The following is a 24,511-nucleotide window of genomic DNA, read 5'->3' as shown; positions in this document are numbered from 1 at the left end:
AGTATCATATTGGTAAAAGCTACATGTTCTAAGTTGACAGAAAATCCACTTTTTCAAAATGGCGGCTTTTCTATTAATTTTATCTCCATAGCGACCATTTTACGTTTGGGTCGGCATGGGATGACGAACAAATCGACGTCAGTTTCAGACAAATCGGAAAAAGTAAACCTTTGGAAGTCCTTAGCAACGAAGTTTGTTTGCTAACCACGCCCACATTCCTTATATGTCCAGATCCAGTGAATTTCAATCTGTTCAGTTCCAGCCATGGATGAAGTTTATTGCAATATTTGCTTCAGATTTTGTCATAAAAAGGCCACCAACATTAGGTTGTGTCGACATCCCATAATAATTTCAAAGCGTATGTTGAAGTCCAAAGCCTTGTGAGCATTTCAAAGTTTGAACGGTGCCTCTAGCTGAAAGCTTGTTAAAGTTATAATGCTTGAAAGCAACAAAGGTTTTCAAGGATTCTCCATGTATTTAAATGAAGCAAAAATCTTGGAAAATCCTGGAAAATCTTGGAATATCTTGAAAAGTTCAAAGACTTGAAAGACTAAAAGTCGTAGCTGAAAGAAATAAGCTGAAAGGGTTGAACATTGTAATAGTAGAAGGATTAAAATACGTGAAAGTTTGAAGAAGTTTAAAATTGCCTCACATTTTGGCACAAAATGGCCGCCAAACTGTAGGTGGTGTTGCCATCCCATAATAATTTTGAGCCTTATGTTGAAGTCCAAAACCTTGTGAACATTTCAATATTTGAACGGTGTCTCTAGCCAAAAGAATGTTAAAGTTACAATTGTTTAAAGAAGCAAAGGTGTGGCCAATGGAGCAAAAACATTGGAAAATCTGGGAATATCCGGGAATATCTGGAAAAGTTCAAAGATTTAAAGGACCAAAAGTCATAGCTGAAAGGAATAAGATGAAAGGGTTGAACATTGTAATAGTAGAATGGTAAAAATAGGTGAAAGTTTGAAGAAGTTTAAAATTGCCTCACATTTTGGCACAAAATGGCCGCCAAACTGTAGGTGGTGTTGCCATCCCATAATAATTTTTAAACCTTATGTTGAAGTCCAAAACCTTGTGAACACTTCAATATTTGAACGGTGTCTCTAGCCAAAAGAATGTTAAAGTTACAATTGTTTAAAGAAGCAAAGGTGTGGCCAATGGAGCAAAAAGATTGGAAAATCTGGGAATATCCGGGAATATCTGGAAAAGTTCAAGGATTTGAAGGACCAAAAGTCATAGCTGAAAGGAATAAGATGAAAGGGTTGAACATTGTAATAGTAGAATGGTAAAAATAGGTGAAAGTTTGAAGAAGTTTAAAATTGCTTCACATTTTGGCACAAAATGGCCGCCAAACTGTAGGTGGTGTTGCCATCCCATAATAATTTTGAGCCTTATGTTGAAGTCCAAATCCTTGTGAACATTTCAAGATTTGAACGGTGTCTCTAGCCAAAAGAATGTTAAAGTTACAATTGTTTAAAGAAGCAAAGGTGTGGCCAATGGAGCAAAAAGATTGGAAAATCCGGGAATAACCGGGACTATCTAGAAAAGTTCAAGGATTTGAAGGACCAAATGTCATAGCTGGAATAAGATGAAAGAGCTGAACATTTTAATAGTTGAATGGTTAAAATAGGTGAAAAATTGTAGAAGGAGTTAAGTGCCGAAAAACGGCGGAAGATAGCGTAAGAGGAAAACAAAGGGTTGAATGCTATACAGCATTCAACCAATAATTCCGTTTTTTTTTTTGGTTTTTTATCATTTTTTAGAGCATTTTTTTTAGAGCTGGACTCCTGCTTCATTTTTAGCAATAATTTCTTAATGTGTGACGTCCTGTGTGTGTCTTTGTGAAACATATCATAGGTGATTAGATCTAAAAAAAAACTTATTGTGATTAATATGTTTAGGTCTTATAAAACATTAAAGACTAAATCATGGAACTCATCAGTGGGATTACTCCAAAAATATTTGGCATTTCCCTAAATTTGTGCAACAACAACAGCAGAAATCCTCCAAAAAATCTCAATCCATAAAAAATGTTCTGCGCCCACCACCCCTCCCCTTCCCTCTGACACACGCGGCTCCGTCTCTATGACGGGAGGCGCAACTGTGGCCCAGAGTTGATTGTCAGATAGAAAAAGACTCCCAATCACCTGTTAGTGTGATTCAGCCAGCCACCTCTCGAGTTTTTTGACTTAAGGCCAGGTACACACCGGGACGAATTTCGCGCGCGATATTCGCCGACGTTTAACGCCTCGTGACTAAACAAAGGGCACCAACGTGAGTGTGCACACCGACGCGAAAAACGCCACGCTTTAAAGCACCATTTTGTAAAAAAACGCCTCGGGTTCGTTTTTTTGGTTTGACGTGCTGCGTCGAAAACTAGACAACCAATGAGAATGGCGCTTTTGCACACGTGTCTGGAGCTTCTGAAGTTACAGTAAAACACAACTTGGGGGCGCTCAAACACAAAACTGCCTTTCTGAGCACATATACCGGCGAAGAAGATAGACGCCAAGTAGCGTCTACATTGCCGCGAAGAAATAATGACGGACATTCTAAAATATCCCCGAACCACCATTTCAAGCACCAGTTGGAGCAACTGGTGCTTGAAATATTCATGTTTTCTTTGTATGATTCTGACAAGCGCGTAAATACTTGCTTCTTAAAGCGACTTTAAGAAGCGTAAAGTTGCGCAGCGCCACCTTATGTACAGGTCTATTTCTGTTTACATTAAGCGCCATCTAATGTCAGGGAATGAAATTGCATGTTCGCTCGGCTCATCGTCAGCGAAAATCGCCTGGGTGTGAACACAAAAAATGTGGCGAAAAACGCTGGCGAATAACGCCTGGCAAATATTCGTACCGGTGTGTACGGGCCTTTATGTTTCAAAGACTACCGCAAAGAGGTGTGGCCGCAAGCATCTTGCAGCAGAGGGCGGTGGTCATGTGCGCGTCGGGTCTGCTGTGTCGGAGCAAGGAATTGTGGGAAATAATCCCCATTGCCTGCTTTTGTCGAAATTGGGTTGAGCACGGGTGTTTGTTCTGCCTAATTCCTTTTCATGTGCCTGTTTTACGTTGTTTCACTCTGAGTTATTTCAGCTTTTTTTAAATTTATTTATTTTTTTGCACCATAAGTGTGAAGAGGAAATAGGATGAAAACATTTTTAAGAGTCTGTTGTGTCAAAATAAAAGCGTAAAGTGTCGGCAGCTGAAGCAATTTCAAATTAAAAGCTCCAAGCTTCCTCTTTGAATATAGTAGCACATTATGTGTAACATATCGGGCACGGCAAATGCCGCCCCCTATGAAGTACCACCCTGGGCGACCGCCCACATCGCCCATATCAAAAACCGCTACTGAGTTCAGAACAACGACTTTTGCATAGATAGTGTCTATGGCCCGAATGTTGACGAATCCACAGATACTTTACCTCACTCTCTGTTCACTCTGACTAAAGCAGTACATGAATGATCTGGGTCTCTGTGACGCTTGGCGCTCATGTCACCCAAACACTAAAGGGTTCACCTTCTTCTCTCCTGTTCATCACTCACACTTTAGTTTAGACTATTTATTAGTCAGTAAATCTATTTTAAAAGATATCAAAAGTTGCAGCATTCATCCAGTCATTATCAGTGATCATGCACCAGTTTCTGTAAATATATTTAGGAAAATATCCCCACCCTCGGGTACATGGAGGTTTAATACATCTCTGTTAAAATAAAAAGAATTTATTGAATTCTTTAAAACAGAGTGGGCAACCTTCTTAAAATTCAACAATAATCCTGACATTTCACCATGTCTTCTTTGGGAAACAGCAAAAGCAGTGATGAGAGGGAAAATCATTTCTTACTCAACTCATAAAAAACACAAAGAGAAAGCGCATTTATTAGAATTAGAAAATAAAATCCAAACTCTGGAGGCTGCTTCTGCACAGGAACACATTCTGGGAGATCTGAAAAAAATAAAAGCTTCAGTTAAATGACATTATCAATAAACAAACACTATTCAAAATAGAAAAGACTTTGACTCGAAAGATTTGAAAACTTAAATAAATCTTGCAAATTTCCAGCTAATAAGCTTAAAAGTAATAAAGAAAAATAAACAATCCCATCAATTATGGACCAGACAGGTAATGTCACAGGTCAAACTTAAGAATATATTTAAAGACTTAAAATATAAAAATGTATGTATACACATCACAGATCCACCCATCAGAACAAAGCAACAACTCATAATGTAATAATAAAAATAATGTAAACCTACCCGTGTTAAATGAAGATTAAATCAAAAACTGGTAACAATTTTATTTTTAGTTATTTTTTAACCAATACTTTTCTTTGTATTCAAATACTATTTGGTTTAAGTTTATTATTTTATGAAGCGGAAAACAGAAAGAGACTAAAAGAATGCAAATCAGTAACTGCTGTGACTTAGGTCAACTCAGAGGAAAGCCCCGCCCCTCCCGTGCATCCCTGTGAACAAAACAAGCGACCAAAGAGGTGCGTCTTTATCGTCACTTTCCGGTAACAAGTTTCAACATAAACAAAACCCCGTTGTTCTGTCACCATAACAGACAGTCGTTTAAAGGGCAGAGGCGCTTTAAAACAACATTTCAATCTAATATTCACGCATTTACGTTAGAAAGGGAGAAAGAAGGAGGAACCAGATAGTAATAGCGGGAACAATAACCTAAATGTAACTGTATAAACACGTAAAACGCCGGCGGTATTGTCCTTTTCTTTTCCATTCAAGATTTAGTTTATTTTTATTTTACTTGTTTTTGTGATCTACTTTGTGCCGCAAGTATTAACAGATTGACAGGATGGAATGTCTCTTCGGTCTGGTGTCCTGTGAAAGACAAAAAGGTACAGAATTGACTTTTTCTCTGCTGGTTTTTTAAATTGTGTTGTTAAAGTTTTGTCGTTACCATGGAGCCCTGAACATTCTTAATACTAAGAACTTTGTGGGACAAATTAGTAGTAATAATTGAAAATAGTAACTCACAAAATCCAAATGTGTGTGCTAAAAAAACCTAATTATTGGCCACAAATTGTTAAATTGAGGGAAAAATGTCTGTCTGTCTGTCATGTCCAGAGCTTAAAATGACTGAACTGTCTGTCTGTCTGTCTTTCTTTGGTCACGCTAACATCACTGATGCTTCTCGAATGAACAAAGGACTGATTGTTTTTCTGACGGAGGAGCTTTTAGTGTCTGATTTTATAGCGTGTGACGTCACTGTGGGCGGGGAGTTCCTATAGGTGTCCCCGTTCCCGGTGCCGTCGACTCGGGTCATCGTTTCGGGGTTTCCCCCGTTCATCCCCACCGAAGCTCTGGAGAAAGAGCTGCAGCGTTTTGGAAAGTTTGCCAGCGGTTTCCGTCGTGTGGGTTTAGGATGCAGGGGTGAGAAGCTGAAGCATGTTCAGTCCTTCCGCAGACAGGTGTTTTCATGTTTCTGAGCTCTTCTGCTCAGACTCTGGACGTGTCCTTCCGCGTGAAGCACGGGTAGCCTGAAGTGCTTTGAGTGCGGGAACGCTGGGCATAAGCGCGCCGCCTGCCCTCACAGGGCGGCTGACGGGCGGCCTGATGAGGCCGCTCCGGCCGCTCAGGTGGAGCAGGGGCTCGCCGCTGCTGACTCGGTGGGTGTGGGGGGACCCTGCCCCTTCTAACTGCTACAGATCCTGGTGAAGGTTGCAGCTCTGGAGCTGCTCAGAGCAGCAATAGTGAGGTTAATGTTAGAGACAACGCTGTTGCTCCTGCCTCAGAGCTTCAGGAGGAGTCTGAAGGTGGTGTGAGTGTCAGTGTGGAGAATGTTGGCGGTATTTCTGACCATTCTAGTGGTGATCAAATGGGCACAGGGGTGACTGGTGAAGGGGTTGAGTGTGCAGATGGACAGTCTGCTGTTACTGATGATTTTTCTGCTGTGATTCCTCCTCCTGTCACCACAGACATGGAGCTGGATTCAGACTCTGACTGTGTCTCTCTGACAGAGTCCCAGATATCATCCGATGACATTTATTCACTTGAGGAAATCAATCACTTCCTAGAAGATTCATTTGGTAGACCGGTTAAAGTGGCTGATTATTTTCCAGATTTAGAAAAATTCATTCTGACGTCACTAACTTTACAGAAATTGGTTGACTTTAATACACTTGACGAGAAGAAACGGTTTAGGTTGAAGAAACATGTCACTACCGTTCGTAAACAGTTGAAGGCTTTGAAGGGTAAAAGCTCCAGAAGGTTGAAAATGAAGAAAAAGATTGAAACGTTGAAGTAGTTATGACTCTGTGTGTGTGGATGATTTTCCTCCTTCACTCCATGTTTACAGTTAAGGCAGCCTCTTTAAATATTAATGGTGGGAGGGATACGGAAAAGAGGGCGATTATTAAAGATGTTTTTGAAGATAAGGCTTTGGATGTTTTGTTTTTACAGGAGACACATAGTGATGTACTGACTGAAGCAGAATAGGCTCTGTGGTGGAGGGGTCAGTCTTTCTTTTCTCATGGTACAGTCCTCTCTGCTGGGGTGGCGGTTCTTTTTTCACCTAGGCTGAGTCTTAATATCTTATCCGTCAGTGAGGTGGCCGCGGGCAGGTTCCTCGCTGTGAGGGTTGAACTGAACGGGTTTAATTTTTGTTTGATTAACTTTTATGCACCTGCAGAAGGTGCTCACAGAATCCCTTTTTTCCTCACTTTAGAGGATTTTTTGAAAAACTGTGATCCAGGGGACGTTATAGTGATGGGCGGTGACTGGAACTGCACATTGGATTTTACTTTAGATAGGACAGGTGCAGAACCTCATTTCCAGTCATCATCGGTTTTATCAAAGATTGTTTCTGACTCTTCTTTGGTTGACGTGTGGCGGCTTAATAATCCCCAAACCAGACAATACACATGGGCCAGGAATGTGGGTGGGAAATTGAGCCTCGCTAGACTGGACAGATTTTATATCACAGACAGCTTTAGAAACAGGGTTTATGGGGTTTCCATTTATCCGGTTGCATTTAGTGATCATCATATGATAACACTAGAATTACACCTTGTTAGAGTTTTTTTGTGAGAAATTTGAGTTTTTTTGGGAGCTTTGGAGATGTAGAAGATCTGAGTTTGTTTCTGTTAGCCAGTGGTGGGAGGTGGGTAAAGCACAAATACGGGTTTTCTGTCAACAGCATACAAGTCATAAGAGTTTCCATCAGTACCTGTGGCATCAGGACACCCAAGGCATGAGACCGATGATCGACTTTGTGGTTGTTTGTAGTCGTATTCGGACGTGTGTCTTGGACCTTTGGGTAAAGAGAGTGGCAGAGCTGCTCAATGATTGTGATGGCGAGTTGGATTCACTGGAGGAGGGCGGAAAGACGTGACAGATCCAAATGTGCTGTGAATTTCTGCTGGGAACATCTGGGTGAGCTCCCCATCAGAGAAGCTTTCAACTCCCACAAAGTTTCAAACAGGTACCGAGGGAGGCTGGGGACATTGAGTCCGGGTGGACCATGCTTTCCGCCTCTGATGTCTCTGCCGTTGTTCAGAGCTGTGGTCACTAGGTCTCTGGTGCTTGTTGCAGTGGTAATCCCAAAACTCAGTGATAGACACCGGAAGTAAGGGATGCTGTCAAGCTGATAAAGGAGTTTACCGGGCCTGGCTGGCTTGTTGGACTCCAGAGGCCGCTGATGGGCCGCTGTCTAAGCAAACTGCAGCCCGGAGTGTTGCAGAGGCAAAAACTGGGTTCTGGGAGGAGTTTGGGGAGGCCATGGATAAGGACTGTTGGTTGGCCTAGAAGAGATTGTGGCAAAGCATCCAGCACTTCAGGAGGGGAAAGCAGTGGTTTTGCAGGCCGCGTTTTCTGAGCAGGTGAGGAGCTGTTGACTTCGACTGGGGACTAGGGGGTGGAGTGCTCCTGCCCCAGGTTGAGGAGCTTAATTAAATACTTTTAGATCTTGTTCACAGGTGAGGAAAGATCGCAGCGTGAGATCGACAGGTGGATCGGCGCGGCATCCGCTGTTATGCGGTAGCTGTACTGGTCCGTTATGGTGAAGAGAGAGCTAAGCCAAAAAGGAAAGCTCTCAATTTACCGGTGGATCTTTGTTTCGATACTCACCTATGGTCATGAGCTATGGGGTCCCGAATGAGTTCCCGAATACAAGCAGCTGAAATGAGCTTCCTCCATAGGGTGGCTGGGCGCTAGATAGAAGGAGGAGCTGGGTCATCTGGAGAGATCTCGGAGTAGGACCGCTGCTCCTCCAAATCCAGAGGAACCAGTTGAAGTGGATCAGGTGTCTATTCCGGATGCCTCCTGGACGCCTCCATGGGGAGGTGTTCCGGGCATGTCCCACTGGGAGGAGGAAAACCCAGAACATACTGGAGATACGTTGTCTCTTGGCTGGCCTGGGAACGCTTCAGGGAGGAGAGGAGCTGGAGGAAGTGGGCGGGGTGAGGGAAGTCTGGGCATCTTTCCTTAGACTGCTGCCCCCGCGACCCGGTCCTGGATGAGTGTAAGAAGATGGATGGAGGACTTACTTAACCAGAATTGTGTGTTTTTTTTTCTCAGTTCCTCTGAAGAGCGTGGAGGTGGAGCTGCAGGTGAAGGACCATGTGGCTACAGTCATCTCCACTCTGAACTACCAGAACAAGGAGGACAAACCCATAGAGGCGCTTTTTGTCTTCCCTCTGCCTGGAGATGCTGCTGTGTGTCATTTCAGTGCTGACATTGGACAGACACACATTGTAGCTGAGCTGAAGGAGAAGCAGCAGGTGATGTGGACAGAAAGCTTCCGTCTCTGTAAAGCAGCTGCAGATCAGTGAACATCACTGACATGTTTGACGTTTGCTGCAGGCTCGTGAGGAGTATGACGATGCACTGAGCTCAGGGCAGCAGGCCTTCCTGTTGGAGGAGAGTGAGCAGAATCCTGATATCTTCTCTCTGAGTGTGGGCAGTCTGCCTCCAGGGGAGAGCGCCTCCATCAGGCTGCAGTATGTCATTGAGCTGGCTGTGGAGGCTGATGGGGCGCTGAGGTTCTGTCTGCCTGCTGTGCTCAACCCTCGCTACCAACCTCAAGGTATGAAAACCTCAAGATTTGTTGTTCAAATAAATATTCAAACAATCTGAATTATTAAAACCCTTTATATAAGACTCATTCTATAGATGAACATGATACTTGATTTAAAATGTGTTATTTTGTAACTTAAATGCTACACTTTGATGGTAGGTAAGCTTATGCAGGTTGTGTTTATTTTTTATGAAGTTGGTTGAAGTTTTGGCTAAAGATGTTGTGGATCCATTTTAGGTCGGTGAATTGTATTGTTTAAAATAAACCAATATCAACTATGAATCATCAACCACAAGTTATGATATGAATCAAATCGTTGTTAAGATGAATTGTCACACCCCTATAATATACATGTATAGTCAAAGAAGATTTTTCAGTTAAGCTATTTTACTTTCTTTGATGTTCTATTTTTTACGTCTAAAACGTAACACTTCTTGGGGTTGTAAAAGCCAGTATCTCACAATTTGTACTATTTTCTTTCACGTTCATTAACACTATTATTTTCTGTTGAACTGCGGTGGAAGCTCTGTTGTTGACACAAGTTAGATTTATCATCAAACAACAATGACCTTGAGGTCATTTTCTCATAGTTCTTAAGATTTCCCAAACTTGGCCCAAGAAACCTCATAAAAACAACACATGTTTACAGTTTTACTTATGAATCTGAACCTCTTAATAGAGTCTGTGTATGTGTGACAAATGTTATGTAAAACCCCTGGGTGTGGGAGAAATGGGAGACATTACCATCAGAAATGACTGAGAGCATTAAATGAGGACCAGACATAGAGCCCCCCCCACCGTCCAGAAGAAGAATAAAGAAAAACACAGAGTAATGAAATGTTTAAAAAAACCCAGATGTTCAAATTATAACCTTTTTAGCCATATCATGTTGGATTTAAATACAAAACTTGAGTGAGGCACTAAAGCGTTCCCCTTTTCTACCTAACATACTCGTGTTTTTGATGCCTCCTGGTCTCTCACCGTGTTTGCAGGTAGTGAAGGTCCTGGAGTCCCGGTGAGCTCAGTTCCAGCCTCTGAGATTCCCTACAGTCTGTCCTTTTCTTCACGAGTGTCCTCTCCTCGTCCAGTTTCCAAAGTAGAGTCCAGCTGTTCTCTGGAGCCTCTTCACTACCTGAACACTGATCACACAGAGGCTGCTGTAAGTAAACAGCTGTGAGAAGTAGTTGTTGCTGAAAAGAAGATACAAAGGTTTCGTCATCTTTGTGTTGTTGGTGTGCAGGTGAAGCTGGCTGCAGGACACAAGTTTGACAGAGATGTAGAGCTGCTGATTTATTACAAAGATGCTCACCAGCCCTCTGCTGTGGTGGAGGCAGGACAGGACTCTGCTCAGCCTGGTGAGTTCAAGTTCACAAACTTCTGTTAGAATAAATACACCATTTCATCACTTGTGTATATTGATCAACAAGCTTCATTCTAAAAGAAATAGTGAATATTCTTTCATTTCTTAGAGCTGTGACGGTGTCGAATTTTTCCTCACCGCGGTGATGAACCACCAGGGGGCGCAGTGTCGCGGTTAACCGCAGCCCCCCCCCCCCCAAAGAAAAAACACAAAATCCCCCGGCGGCCGCATCGAAAATAAATACAATTACAACATACTAGTCTTTATTAACAAACAACAATAACAACTAACAACTACACATCTAACTGGTGAACTAACTATAGGTGTTGTAGATTGACTGTGTGTGAGCGCGAAGCGTCTTGTGTAGGAATAGTAGGAAGGAGCGCACCCGTGTGTTGGGGGGGGGGGGGTTGATTCTTCTGCAGCAGGCCGCTCTGGAGCTGCACGCAAGTTTCACCTGTGCTCTCTGGTACAGACATCTTCTCAGAATATTATGTATTGCCCAGTAATAAGCAGACTGCAGACACTTCCGGTAGCCGTGAAGCCTAACACCCATGAAGAACGCGGGGCAGGAGGCTCCGCCTTTGTTTATACAGAAACGTAACGTTACGCTGCAAAAATAGTTCCCAAACAAAACATGTAGTGATTTTCATGGAAATCTAACAGCGCGCGTTCATGTTTGGTGTTACGGAGTGAAGGAGGACAGTAATACCCCCCCCCCCCCCCCCCCCCCCAACACAAAATTGTTGGCAGCCGTGTCGCGCTCTTATGAACGCACGCAGCTTGTGATGGAAATGAATACAATGAAAATTAACAATTAGAAAGCAGTAAATTTGTCGTATTTCCTTGCGAGACGGAAACTTCTGTTGTAGAATAAAGATGTGTGCTTCTGAAAGCGCGCGCCTGTTTGTGTAACTGTAAAGGGAGCCGCGTGCCACGTGCAGCGCAGAGTCAGACAGTGAGAGCGCGCACGGTGGGAGAAAAGGAGACAACAGTCTGAAAGAAAGAAGGAAAGTCTGAACAAAGGACTAGCAGAAAAGTAAATTATAAGCAAAGATGAATGCGCTTAATGTGTTTATTATAGTTCCAAACACGCACCATATGCAAAAAGTAAAAAAAAAAGTGCGTAAAAAAAGTGCGGTGATGAGGTCATCTCCGCGGTGATGGGGTTATCGTCACAGCCCTATTTCAGCCGTAGACTTTTTGACACCTTTGAAGAAGCTGATAATGTTCTTAGAAACAGTGAAAACACAGATTATTCCTTTTATGGACATATAGGGCCTACAGTGAGGTCAATAAGTATTTGATCACCCTGTGATTTAGCAAGTTCTCCCACTTAGAAAACATGGAGGGGTCTAAAATTTTCATCATAGGTGCATTTCCACATTGAGAGACAGAACCTGGAGAAACATTCAGAAATCACGTTGTACAATTATTTATAACAATTTATTTGTATATTACTGTGACAAATAAGTATTTGATCACTTGATTTAAACAACTTTAATATTTGGTACAGAAACCTTTGTTAACAATTACAGAGGTCAAACGGTTCATGTAGTTCTTCACTAGGTTTCTACACACTGCAGCAGGGATTTTGGCCCACTCCTCCATACAGATCTTATCTAGATCTGTCACTGAGCAACATGGAGTTTCAGCTCCCTCCAAAGATTATCTATTGGATTTAGGTCTGGAGACTGGCTAGGCCACTCCAGAAGCTTGATATGCTTCTTACGGAGCAACGCCTTGGTTTTCTTGGCTGAGTGCTTCGGGTAATTCTCATGCTGAAAGACCCAGCAACGACCCATCTTCAAAGCTCTGACTGAAGTCAGGAGGTTTTTCACAATATCTCACAATACAGAGCCCCGTTCATCCTCTCCTTAAACAGTGCAGTCGTCCTGTCCCCTGTGCAGAAAATCACCCCCAGAGCATGATGCTTCCACCCCCGTGCTTCACTGTAGGTATGGTGTTCTTGGGATGATGCTCCTCCTTCTTCCTCCTCCAAACACGCCGAATGGAGTTAAGACCAAAAAGTTCTATTTTGGTCTCATCTGACCACAAGACTTTCTCCCATGACTCCTCTAGATCATCAAGATGGTCATTGGCAAACTTCAGACGGGCCTTGACATGGGCTGACTTCAGCAGGGAACCTTCCGTGCGATACATGATTTTAAACAATGACGTTTTAATGTATTACTTGCAGTAAATATTGGAAACGGTGGTCCCAGCTCTCTTCAGGTCATTGACCAGCTCCTCCCGTGTAGTCCTGGGCTGATTCTTCACCTTCCTTAGCATCATCGATACCCCACGAGGTGAGATCTTGCGAGGGGCCCCAGTCCAAGGGACATTGACAGTCATCATTATCCTCTTCCATTTTCTGACAGTTGCTCCAACGGTTGTTCTTTTCTCACCAAGCTGCTTGGCAATTGCCCCGTAGCCACTTCCAGGTTTGTGAAGGTCTACAATTTTGTCTCTTGTGTCTTTTGACAGCTCTTTGGTTTTGCCCATGTTGGTAGTTAGATTTCTGACTGATTGTGGGGGGCACAGGTGCCTTTATGTAAGCTAACAACCTCAAACAGGTGCCACTAATTTAGAATCATGAGCAGAGTGGAGTTGGACTATTTAAAAGCAGAACAGCAGGTCTTTGCTGGTTAGAAATCTATCTGAGAATCAAGTGATCAAATACTTATTTGACCCCTCCATGTTTTCTAAGTGGGAGAACCTGCCAAATCACAGGGTGATCAAATACTTATTGACCTCAATGTATATGATGCAAAATTAAATCCTTGACTTGTTAAGTGTGTTGCAATGTTCATTCCGCACTAAAAACAAACCCAATATGGTATTTTGATCCATTCACACATTTCTGAGTATTCCTCTAAAAACCTGCACTCTGACAACCAGCTCACAATTCACAAAAACGAGCAGGTTCTCACATTGTGACATCACAAAGTGAGGAACTGCCCCTTCCAGGAAGAGTCTGTGCTGCCAGCACCGCCATCAGGCTAACACACACTCCCACTTTCTCCGTGAAGCTAGCGGTGATCAGCCAAATGCTTTCCTTTTACGTGCACAACATGAACATCCACGTTTGCAAAAGTTTGGATATTGTTTGGTTTCGTGGGAGAAAGGCAGACGCACTGCCGAGGCTGATTCTAGAATGATGTCATGTAATATGCGGCACCCGCACGAAGCGAAAGGCGGAGCCTCCGGGATTGAGTCGTAATTACTTGCATAACTAATATTTAATAAAAAAATTGTTCTTGCGTTTTCCCAAAGGTAATATATGACCATATATATGGATATAGTTTACTATAAAAGGCTTAAAAAAAGCACAATATAAGCCCTTTAAATATGTTAAAGGGATTCTGGGAGTTTTGGCTGGATGCAATTTGTTTTGGATTCCGAGTGTCAAGTTTTTCTATTTCAAAATATTCTTGCTTTTTACTTGTTTTTCTGACTTGACATAACATTAATTCATATGTTTTTCTCCTGTTCGTTAGGAACACTGATGGGTGATCCAGTGGTGATGGCGAGCTTCTACCCTAACTTTCCTGAGTCGGTGCAGTCTTCCTCGTCTTCCTGTGGAGAGTTTGTGTTCTTACTGGATCGATCAGGCAGCATGGATTTTCCTATGGCTGACATCCATCATCGAACTCGCATCGACAGTGCCAAGGTAGACATTCATGCAGAAAATCTGCCCTTTTCTCTTGAATGACCTGACGTCACGTATTTCCTGTTTCCTCTCTTAAGGAAACTCTCCTGCTCCTCTTGAAGAGTTTACCAATGGGCTGCTATTTCAACATTTACAGTTTTGGTGACCGTTTTGAACACCTCTTCCAGTAAGCTAAATCAAACAAAGTTTGTACTTTGGTTGTAGTGTGTTGTTTGTATGCACGTACACTTTCCATAACAGGAAAAGCCTGAGGTACAGCCAGAAGACCATGAAACAGGCTCTGAAAAAAGTCGAGGAAATGTCGGCTGATCTTGGAGGAACTGACATCCTGGAGCCTCTCCAGCATATTTACAGACAAAGCTGCATCCGTGGTCAACCTAGACAAGTAATACATTTATACATACACACACATATACTGTATGATCTGTATTTCATCATCAAGAAATGTGAAGTTAATCACAGCTTTAGTGCTTTTTCTTACATTCTAGCATCCTCTGCAATCCCTCAATTTAAATTTATGAGATTAAGGATATATATCCTGGTTAGTATTGTAATATACGGAGCCCGTGACCTGACACGGGTAAAAAAGTAATTCATTCCTTCCCACAAAATAATAATCTACATAATAAGTCCTTCATAAACAGGGATGTGAGCAATTCTTACAGCAGATACCTTCACATTTCTGTCTGTGTGTGTCTCATCACATTGCACGGAAGACACGGAGAATGTTTAGAGATCAAATTTATTTATTTTAAAAAAAGCATCGGTAATGACGTCTCCATTGTCTTGGTTCATTCACATACCGGTACGCACTCCGTCCTGCCGCAAAAGCCTCTTTCTGCCACTACATCCGTGTCTCTGTGACCCGCATTATTTCAAGAGGGGAAAGTAAAAACAGGAATCAAACTAGGGAATCTTTTTATTATTTTCTTGATTTAAAATAAGCAAAATATCATAGGATTTAGGAGGCCCGATCTTGCTGCTTCCCCATCCTGCAGCGGCTCTCTGTCTGTCATCCAGCTGTCCGGATGCCGGCGTGGAAAGCAAAGGAGCTCCGCCGCCAGAGCTCGCTATGCCGCTCCGGCGGCAACCAGCCGCCCAGAGTAGCAATCATCTCGCTATAGTCAATGGAAACATCAATGAGGCAATGGCATGACAAATGCCTTAAAACAGAAATCTTATTTACAATGAAGATGCAACCGGAAGCATTTAGGTTTGTTTCCGGTTGAAAATATTGGGTGTGGAAAAGGTCACTTCGTCACCTTTTGTCACCTTTTTTTTCGTGGGAACGAATTGGCGTTTTTTTTACCCATGTCAGTTCACGGGCTCCGTAGTAATGTGACTATACTTGTTAAAAAATCTCATAGGATTTCAAATTTAGAAACAAAAAGTCACAGGGAAGTTTTGAAAATTGAAAAATATGCATCTTTCATTCGATGGAAAAGAAAAAGGGGGAACTTTGTTCTAATTTATTTAAGAACTAAGCAAAACACTACAAACAAGCCTGATCACAAACCTCATCTGCTCATGAAAACTATAGGATGAGCTGCAATTAAAAGTTGAAAACCCCAAAAAAAAACTTGGTTGATCATAAATAAGCTCAACTATCAAGAGGATTTTACCTTTTAACAGGTATCAATATCATTTGCAGAGGTCGGCTTGTTTTGGTTCTGTTGTTGTCTTTAATAATCACAGCACACATAACACAGAAACAGGATTCAGCTGTGAATCACAGATACATTTACTGCGTCTCTTGCTGTGTCTTATCAGCTCACATTGTCAAATCCATCTCTGCACTCCTTAGTTGTTTGTCTTCACTGACGGCGAGGTGAGCAACACTAAGGAGATTCTGGATCTGGTGAAGGAGAACTGTGCTTCTTACAGGTGAGAGCTCAGAAACTCAGACCAGGGGGTATTCCGTAAGCATGTTTAAACTACCCTGACTTTAAGCCTGAACTCTGGCTGAAATCCGCCTGAACTTGCTTACTCTGGGTATGTCGGTTCCAAAAGACTGGATATGAGTTAGCGTAATTACGCTCGACTTGGTAACCCTGGGTTAATGCACGTGCACAGCAGGTACATAAAGACATTCTCAATAGATCGCCAATTTCCAGAGTCACCATGGAAACACGTGGAGAAAAAAAGAAAGCGCTATACTTCAGTGAGACGGAGTCTGAGATTTTCATGACGGCGTATGAAGATTATACGTCCATCAAAAAAGTAATACGGCTGCATCATCAGCAAAAGAAAGAGTTTCTGCTTGGAGTAAAGAACGAACAAAGTAAACGCACGAGTTTCTATCTCATTTCCATTTTCATTGTGACGCATATATTTACACACACACACACACACACACACACACACACACACACACACACACACACACACACACACACACACCCACACACCCACACACACACACACACACACACACACATATATATATATATATATATATATATATATATATATATATATATATATATATATATATATATATATATATATATATATATATATATAAAAGGGTGCAGTCCCATCCAACTACCGGCCAATAACCTGTCTCTCCACAACATGGAAGCTCATGTCTGGCATCATTGCAACCAAGATAAATAGGCATATGGATCAATTCATGAGCAACACACAGAAGGGCATTGGTAAAGACTCTAGAAGAGCCAAACACCAACTCCTGGTCGACAGAACAGTCGCTCAAGACTGCAAGTCACGACACACCAACCTGTGCACAGCCTGGATTGATTACAAGAAGGCCTATGACTCAATGCCACACACATGGATCACTGAATGCATGGAGCTGTAAAACATCAACAGGACTCTAAGAGCCTTCATAGGAAACTCAATGAAGCTGTGGAAAACCACCCTTGAAGGCAATGGGAAGCCACTTGCACAAGTGTCCATCAAATGTGGGATATACCAAGGTGATGCTCTGTCCCCACTGCTGTTCTGCATAGGTCTGAACCCCCTTAGCCAAATAATCAACAAGACTGGCTATGGATACCGACTCAGAAATGGGGCCAACATCAGTCACCTCCTCTACATGGATGACATCAAGCTATACGCTAAGAGCGAGCGTGACATTGACTCCCTGATCCACACCACCAGGATCTACAGTACTGACATTGGGATGTCATGTGGGCTCGAGAAATGCAGCCGGATGGTGACAAAGAGAGGCAAGGTAGTCCACACAGGAGGGGTCTCACTCGCAGAAGGAACAATAGCAGACATTGAGGACAGTTACAAGTACCTTGGAATTCCGCAGGCAAATGGCAACCTGGAGCAGGCAACAAGGAAAGCTGCAACAGCTAAATACCTCCAACGAGTATGGCAAGTCATGAGAAGCCAGCTCAATGGCAAAAATAAGACCCAGGCAATAAACAGCTATGCACTGCCAGTTATCAGATACCCTGCAGGAATAATAAGATGGCCAAAGGAAGAGATACAGACCACGGATGTTAAAACACAAAAGCTCCTCACCATGCATGGAGGGTTCCATCCCAAATCCAGCACTCTGAGACTGTATGCTAGCCGCAAGGAAGGAGGCTGAGGACTAGTGAGCGTAGAAGCCACTATCCAGGATGAAACATCCAAGATGTATGAGTACATCAATCTCAAGGCCCCAACTGACAGTGTGCTCAGTGAATGTCTCAGGCAATGGAAAGCAGAGGATACAGTGCTGGAGGACAGATCCTCATGGGAGGACAAACCCCTGCATGGGATGTACCACCGGACCATAACTGAAGTGGCTGATATCAAGAAGTCCTACCAATGGCTAGAAAGGGCTGGCCTACAGGACAGCACTGAAGCGCTCATCCTGGCAGCTCAGGAACAAGCCCTGAGCACCAGAGCAGTAGACGCTCAGAACTACCACACCAGACAAGACCCAAGGTGTAGGTTTGTGCAAAGAGGCGCCTGAAACAATCCAGCACATAACTGCAGGGTGTAATATGCTGGCAGGTGAAGCATACATGGAGCGCCACAATTAAGTGGCTGGAATAATATACAGGAACATGTGTGCAGAATATGAACTGGACACCCCAAGGTCAAAATGAGAAACACCTCCGAAGGTGGTAGAGAATGAGAGGGCAAAGATATATATATATATATATATATATATATATATATATATATATATATATATATATATATATATATATATATATATATATATATATATATATATATATATATATATATATATATATATATATATATATATATATATATATATATATATATATATATATATATATATATATATATATATATATATATATATATATATATATATATATATATAAAAATTATTGGTAACAAATAATTGAGTTTAATTTGTTCAACCTAATTTCTTACATCTATAAAACTTAATTAGTGTTTATACAACTCAAATATACATATTTATCTAACTAAATGTCACTTTACTCCAATTCAATTAAATGTTTTTACATCTTAATTTCTTGTACTTCTTGATCTCTCTATACAAATATGTCTAAATTTTCTTTGTTTTATAACATTAAAATAAATGATACAGTGTGGATTAACAATATATATCCAGTATTTGGTTACTATGATTGTAACATTAACTTCATTTCTTGCAACTTGATTAAGCACTTGGGGTACTATATAAACTCATGGTCCTCTCCCTCCTTCTCACTCATGGTGCAGAAAGAATTAAACATAACAGGACAAATAACTCGATAAAACACAGTAAAACAACTAAACAGCTAAACACATTTGGTCAAAAAGCCACACTTAAACCCAAATCCGTCCGGACAGGCAAAGGGAATGGTATCCCACAATCCCTTGCAATGCCGATCTAACAGCAGCACCAAAGTTACACCTACTTATTGCATTATTTTGAATGAAAGTAAAATAACTGTCTGATAACTATGTTATTTTTAAGCTGACTTAACTAAAAAAAAAAAAGATTTCTCTTAACTGAAGCAAATAATTAAGTTAGATCAAAGTAAAAAAGTTTCTCTTTCCAACATCCATATGTGGCCTTATCATCCTCTCACGGTGGTAAAAGTATTATCTGAGCTTCTTCATCCACTAAATTATCTTCAAATGGACACGCCATGCTGCTTCACTTCTCTGTAAACAAACTAACCTTCAACTAAACCTGCTCCAGACCAGGTTATGTTTAGAGCATGAGTTGCCATGGCAACTTGACCTACCCTGAAACATACCTCCATTTCTGGAACCGAAAGCTGAGGTTATCAACTTCAACTTCCCTAGCCTCAAACTTACCGTGGGAGCTAGCATAACCTGCTTTCTGGAATCCCCCCCCCCCCCCCCCCAGATCTTCAGGACCTGTTTTATAAAGAGGCAAACATTTTTTAAATTTGTTTTAATTTCTAGGTGTTTCTCTTTCGGGATTGGTCCAGGAGCCAGCTCTGCTCTCGTCAATGGGATGGCTAAGGAGGGAGGAGGTCATGCCCAGTTCATCACAGACAATGACAGGATGCAACTAAAAGTAAGAATTGATGTTTCTTTACTTTTTGTTTTTAGACAAGCAATCACTGATATCTGATATTGCAATCCTCCCTTCTGTCTGTCAGGCGATGCAGTCTCTGCGGCTTGCTCTGCAGCCGTCTGTGGAGGACATTTCTCTCACGTGGGATTTACCCGCAGGAGTGACCGCCAAAGTCCTCTCTCCAACCATCCAAAACATTTTCCAGGGACAGCGCTCTGTGGTATTTGCTCAGCTCACAGGTCAGGTAGGAGCATCAGTTTGTCACTTCCAAGTAACATTTGGAAAGGCATTTTATGATCAAGCGTTTGGTCTAAACGCTGAGTCTTTGTTTTTCCTGCCTTCCTAGAGCTCAAAGACAGGAGAGGGCTCTTTGACTGTGAAGTACAGCATTGCAGGTCATTCCTGTCAAAACCAACTGTTCCTCAGCCTCAAGCCTGCACCCATGGGTTCCTGCACAGACAGGTGAAACCCCCTGGACATCTTTGAACCTGCTGTCACCTCATGATCTCCAATAGTTAAGTGTTGTTTAGCGGTTGTTTAGCTGTCACACAGCCATGAGAACAGCGTGGTGGTGCTTTAATACCCCCTTGTGCTATCCTGTGGGGGTCATCTGGACCCCCACAAGACGGGTATCGGCTTGTTCAGTGCACCTGTCTTGCTGCCAGAGCTCGCTGAGACCAGAAATTAAGTTACTATGACCCTTGTGCTATCTTGTAGGGTCCAGATGACCCCACTCCCAACGTTAACGTGCCTCTAAGGCACGTTAACGTTGGGAGTGGGGTCATCTGGACCCTACAAGATAGCACAAGGGCTACCAGACTCTTGACTCCCCATCCTCTAATGTTCCATCATCTGATGAAACCACATCAAGATTTATTTATAAAGCCCTTTTCCTACAAAAGTAGGATTATAGATGCTTTACAGACTTAAAACGATTAAAAATGAAGCGGTTAAATAAACAGAATTCCCTCAACCCTCCCGACCCTCCCCAACATAATAAAACATAAAATGATATATGAATAAAACTTAAAATAGAAAAAAGAAATAGAAACCAAAGAGGAAACCAGGCTTTCTGCTGCTTTTATGAGATGATCTAGGAATATTCTTTCTAATACTCTGTTGTTGATTCTCAGTAAAATAGTCTTTCAAAAACATAAATCCTTTTAAAGTCTCTCATTTACGCACAAAACGGACTTGCAGAAATTTTCAGGAAATCTCTGCTCATCCATACAATTTCACTGCAAAGTGTCAACCTGCTGTCAAAGGGTGTGTTCTGGCGAGGACGCGTCTTTGAATTATTGATTTATACCTCATTCAGTTATGGACTGGCTTACAAATGTATTAGAGACACTACTAACCCACAAAAAAGATGACATCAGAAAAGCACACATTCATTTAGTTCTTCCCATGTAAATCTACAGATATATGAAATGTACATGGATGGACTTCTGTTTTTGGTGACTTTGGAATGTAAGTAAAATGCCTATAAACAAAACAGTTTGCCTGGCAACATTTTGAGGCTTTTTTATAAAATGGTGGTGGGTTAAAAGGTTTTCTCGGTTATACAAACTTGTAACTTAAGAAAGGCTAGTTTTTGATGTTTTCTTTATGAAGAATAGCCATTGTTCAGGGGTGTTTTCCTCTTTCTGCAGCCTCACAGTGCACCATCTGGCTGCGTTGACTCTGATTCGCCGGCTGGAGATGGAGGAAAGAGGCTGTGAAGGCGAGCAGAGTGAAGGGGTGAAGAAAAAGCTGGTGGAGGTTAGTGTAGAGTCTGGAGTGAGCAGTGCCTTCACGGCCTTCATCGCTGTGGACAAAAGCAATAACAGAATAATAAAAGGCCCACTAATTACCCAAGAACTTCATGCAGACCGTGAGTGACCCGTCTTAATTTATCAGTCGGTGAAAGTACTTTCGTTTTTTTGTGTCTTTTCTGACATTCTTTGAGTGCTTTAATATTTGTCTCTTCTTCTGTTTCTTCACAAAGTGGTTTTAAAAGGTTCTTTGTTCTTCTTTGGAGATGATGACGATGATCTTTTTGGCGGTAATAACGGTATGCGCTCACAGCCAAACTCATTTCTTGTACTTCAAAAGATAGTTGTCAGAATTCAAGCAAACTGATCATTTGGAATAATCACACTGTGTTAGTTCAGTTGTGAGTTTTTTTGTTGCTTTTTCTTTACAAATGAGATTTGAATTGTTCCTTCTCTTAACAGTTTTCAGGAGGATTTACTCATCTCTAAAAAAAAGGCCCAAAAAAAGCCTTTCATTGAAAAAGTGTGGTAAGTGAAGTCCTGATACTGGAGATATTTACACCTCAACTTTCTGTAAGACCCAACTTTAAAAAATTCCACAAGAAAATATACATTAAAAACAATGCAATAGATCTTACGCAGGGAAATTAAAGGTAGCAGAATGTATTTCTGCACCCATTGCATGCATTGCTACACATTTAACAAAAGAGCAAAAGGTACATCTACAACTATGTACACATGTTGTGTGTATGTACCACTATGTACTCATCTTATTTACTTTTCTACACCAGTTTAGCACAACAACAAAGTCATTAGTTGTATTTCTGTAGACATCTTTTCTATGTGATTGATGGTTTAGTTTCCTGAGCTGATAGTTTCAGGTCGTTCCATATGTGAACCCCTTTAATTGGAATACATCTTTTATTTTTGTTCTGAATTTTGGCAATGAGAAAACCTCAAGACCTTTTAGGTTGTAATGACTCATTTGACCTCTAGGGGGCACTGTGGACTAACTGTCGTAACTTGCTTTTTTAGACTGAAAAAAAAACAAATTAAAACAAAATATAATTCTTTGCTACATTTAAATTTGTTTTAAACATTTCTAAGCAGTAAAAAATACTTTATGTCGACATTTTACAATTTTTAATTTACTTGTTAATTTTTTTGTTTCATTAAGTTCTATTAAGACAGAACTTATAAAACTCATGTACACCAGTTTAAAAAAAAAGAATTCAAATTTTTTATTAATCTTTTTAAAAAAAAAAAAATTTGATAATGAATGCCTTTGTATTTGGACAACAATCAAAACGTTTTAACTTAGATTTTATTGGTAAGAATGCCAATGAATCAGTCCAACATTTATCCACCTTTTAAATCCGACTCGTACGTTTTCCAAACTTATCAGATCCTTTGACATTTCTGTTGCTCCTTCAACAAATACAGAGGATAACAGGAACTTGAAGAACATTAAAACGTGTCAATTAATTGGTGTCGTTTGTTAAACTGAGGAAAAAGGAAGACCTGAGGAATCTGTTTTGGATGAATTTTTATTTTTATGTCAATGATTAAAATCAGCATGTTGTTTCTTGCTTTATTGATTAGTTTTAATCAGTCACCAAATCCTTTAATGATTTATTTCAAATAGTAAAAGTATATGCAGCACATCTATACTTGCATTACCCCTTGTGCTATCTTGTGGGGTCCAGATGACCCCACTGCCAACGTTGGCAATGGGGTCATCTGGACCCCACAAGATAGCACAAGGGTCATAATCACTTCATTTCTGGTCTCACCTGGTTTAAAAGTGAGCGCTGTCTTCTTATCCCAAACATGAGCGAATCACAGAGCTGACTCTCTGATCCCTCGGCACATTTCCTGTGTAAGCTGGTGTTGTTAATAGCCTCTAAAAGTGAAATGATGCTGATTCTCTTTTTTTGAAATATATCTTTTGTTGCCGTTAGCTTGCAGACTACCTGCTTCCAGCCTTAAAAGTGCTGGACGTCCCTCACCGCAGAGCAACGGTAGGCTGTGCATTTGACGGGGGAGCACACCTTTCATGAGGCATCCTCTTGACTTGTTTTGATCTGGCTACACCTCTGCTCTCTTATGAGTCTTAATTCATTCACGTTTAAACACGACGGCACGTCTCTGCATTACGTTTGTTTGTTTGTTTTTTTCATTTGAACTGAATGCAGACTCCAAGCCCCGGTATGAGGATCCACTGCTGCAGCTGGTTTCCCTGCAGGAGGCCTGTGGCCGCTGGCTGCTTGATCCAGCTCTGGCTATTATTCTGGGAAAAAGCAGAGAAGAAGTGAAAAAAGCCAAACCCACAAAGGTTTGTGACACATCTGCATTTAATAATAACAAGTTAAGTGCAGTTAAGCACAAATATGGCATTAGAAAATGATGCTGTCAGTGTTAGTCTCATCTCAGCTGGTTTATGTGAAGCTTCTGCCTTTTCTGATTCTTCAGGTCAGTAAAGCAGCGTGGGCGACCGTTCTGGCTCTGATTTGGCTCCATAGCTCTAAGGTGGAGGCAAAGAAAGAATGGGAGCTTATTGCAGTGAAAGCCGTGTCATGGCTGAAAACGCAGAAAGGTATGACGCAGAAGAAGCAGCGTTTGCTCGGCTGTTTTGGTAAAAGTTCTGCTCTGTCAAATTTCATGTCTTTTTGTGTCCCCCCCCACCCCCCCACCCCCCCACAGTGGCTTCCATGTCCGATTGTGTGGCCGCTGGAAATGCACTTTTGTGTTGCAACGTGCAGACAGACACTCTGGGGCTGTGATGTGTTCACTGAGGTTGTTTTTTTCAGGTTTATGTTCCTGTGTTAAAATCTGCAGGAGTTTGTTTGTTAAGATGCTTTTCTAAAATAAAACCGTTTGGAACATGTTTTTAAAAGAAAAAAAAGTTACTGAGCTGGCAGCTAAATTACTCTACAATAAAAGTAACTATTTGCTTCACTGTGTTTTTAAATGATCAACTGAAATGTGTAAAATAGACATGTACTTGTGTATACACCAGTGGTGGGCAAACTACGGCTCAGGGACTGGGATTAAACTATTTCATCTGTTCTGCAAATCTGGAATAAATGAAGTTGATAATCCTTACGAATTTCAGTCTCCCCTGCTGCAAATGAATTTGTCTTTTAGATGCAGAAAGTTATTCTGCTTTCAGGAGGCGGTGGGAAATCTTTTT

The 24,511-nt window shown here is 41.5% G+C and overlaps 1 protein-coding gene across 3 annotated transcripts; it reads left to right on the top strand.

Annotated features, from left to right (window-relative positions):
- Positions 1 to 4,519: 4,519 nt before the first annotated feature.
- Positions 4,520 to 24,423, top strand: LOC101174937 (von Willebrand factor A domain-containing protein 5A). Of its 3 annotated transcripts, XM_020708464.2 has the most exons (20): positions 4,520 to 4,708; positions 4,802 to 4,862; positions 8,542 to 8,744; positions 8,827 to 9,049; positions 10,033 to 10,199; positions 10,281 to 10,395; positions 13,901 to 14,073; positions 14,151 to 14,239; positions 14,314 to 14,458; positions 15,878 to 15,957; positions 19,450 to 19,564; positions 19,650 to 19,808; positions 19,911 to 20,026; positions 21,217 to 21,437; positions 21,552 to 21,617; positions 21,781 to 21,846; positions 23,280 to 23,339; positions 23,514 to 23,653; positions 23,791 to 23,914; positions 24,022 to 24,423. In XM_020708464.2, exons 2-20 carry the CDS (start codon positions 4,820 to 4,822, stop codon positions 24,099 to 24,101), a joined length of 2,385 nt encoding a protein of 794 aa, XP_020564123.1. In that variant the 5' UTR covers positions 4,520 to 4,708; positions 4,802 to 4,819; the 3' UTR covers positions 24,102 to 24,423. The 3 variants fall into 3 exon arrangements, with proteins under 3 accessions (XP_020564123.1, XP_020564121.1, XP_020564122.1); XM_020708462.2 differs by lacking the exons at positions 4,520 to 4,708; positions 4,802 to 4,862 and adding an exon at positions 8,215 to 8,423; XM_020708463.2 differs by lacking the exons at positions 4,520 to 4,708; positions 4,802 to 4,862; positions 23,280 to 23,339 and adding an exon at positions 8,215 to 8,423.
- The last annotated feature ends 88 nt before the right edge of the window (positions 24,424 to 24,511 follow it).

Source organism: Oryzias latipes, chromosome 13 (assembly GCF_002234675.1).
Source record: "Oryzias latipes chromosome 13, ASM223467v1".
Taxonomy (NCBI): Eukaryota; Metazoa; Chordata; class Actinopteri; order Beloniformes; family Adrianichthyidae; genus Oryzias; species Oryzias latipes.
Note: the sequence above shows the minus strand (reverse complement) of the source record. Positions and strands in the feature narration are given on the sequence as shown.

What these genes read in the sequence shown, in the direction of transcription:
- LOC101174937 (XM_020708462.2), top strand. Translation starts at nt 8,318, where the DNA reads ATGTCCCACTGGGAGGAGGAAAACCCAGAACATACTGGAGATACGTTG. An exon ending in AGCTGGAGGAAGTGGGCGGG is followed by an intron (nt 8,424 to 8,541) that starts GTGAGGGAAGTC and finishes TTTTTTTCTCAG; the next exon opens with TTCCTCTGAAGAGCGTGGAG. An exon ending in CTGATCACACAGAGGCTGCT is followed by an intron (nt 10,200 to 10,280) that starts GTAAGTAAACAG and finishes GTTGGTGTGCAG; the next exon opens with GTGAAGCTGGCTGCAGGACA.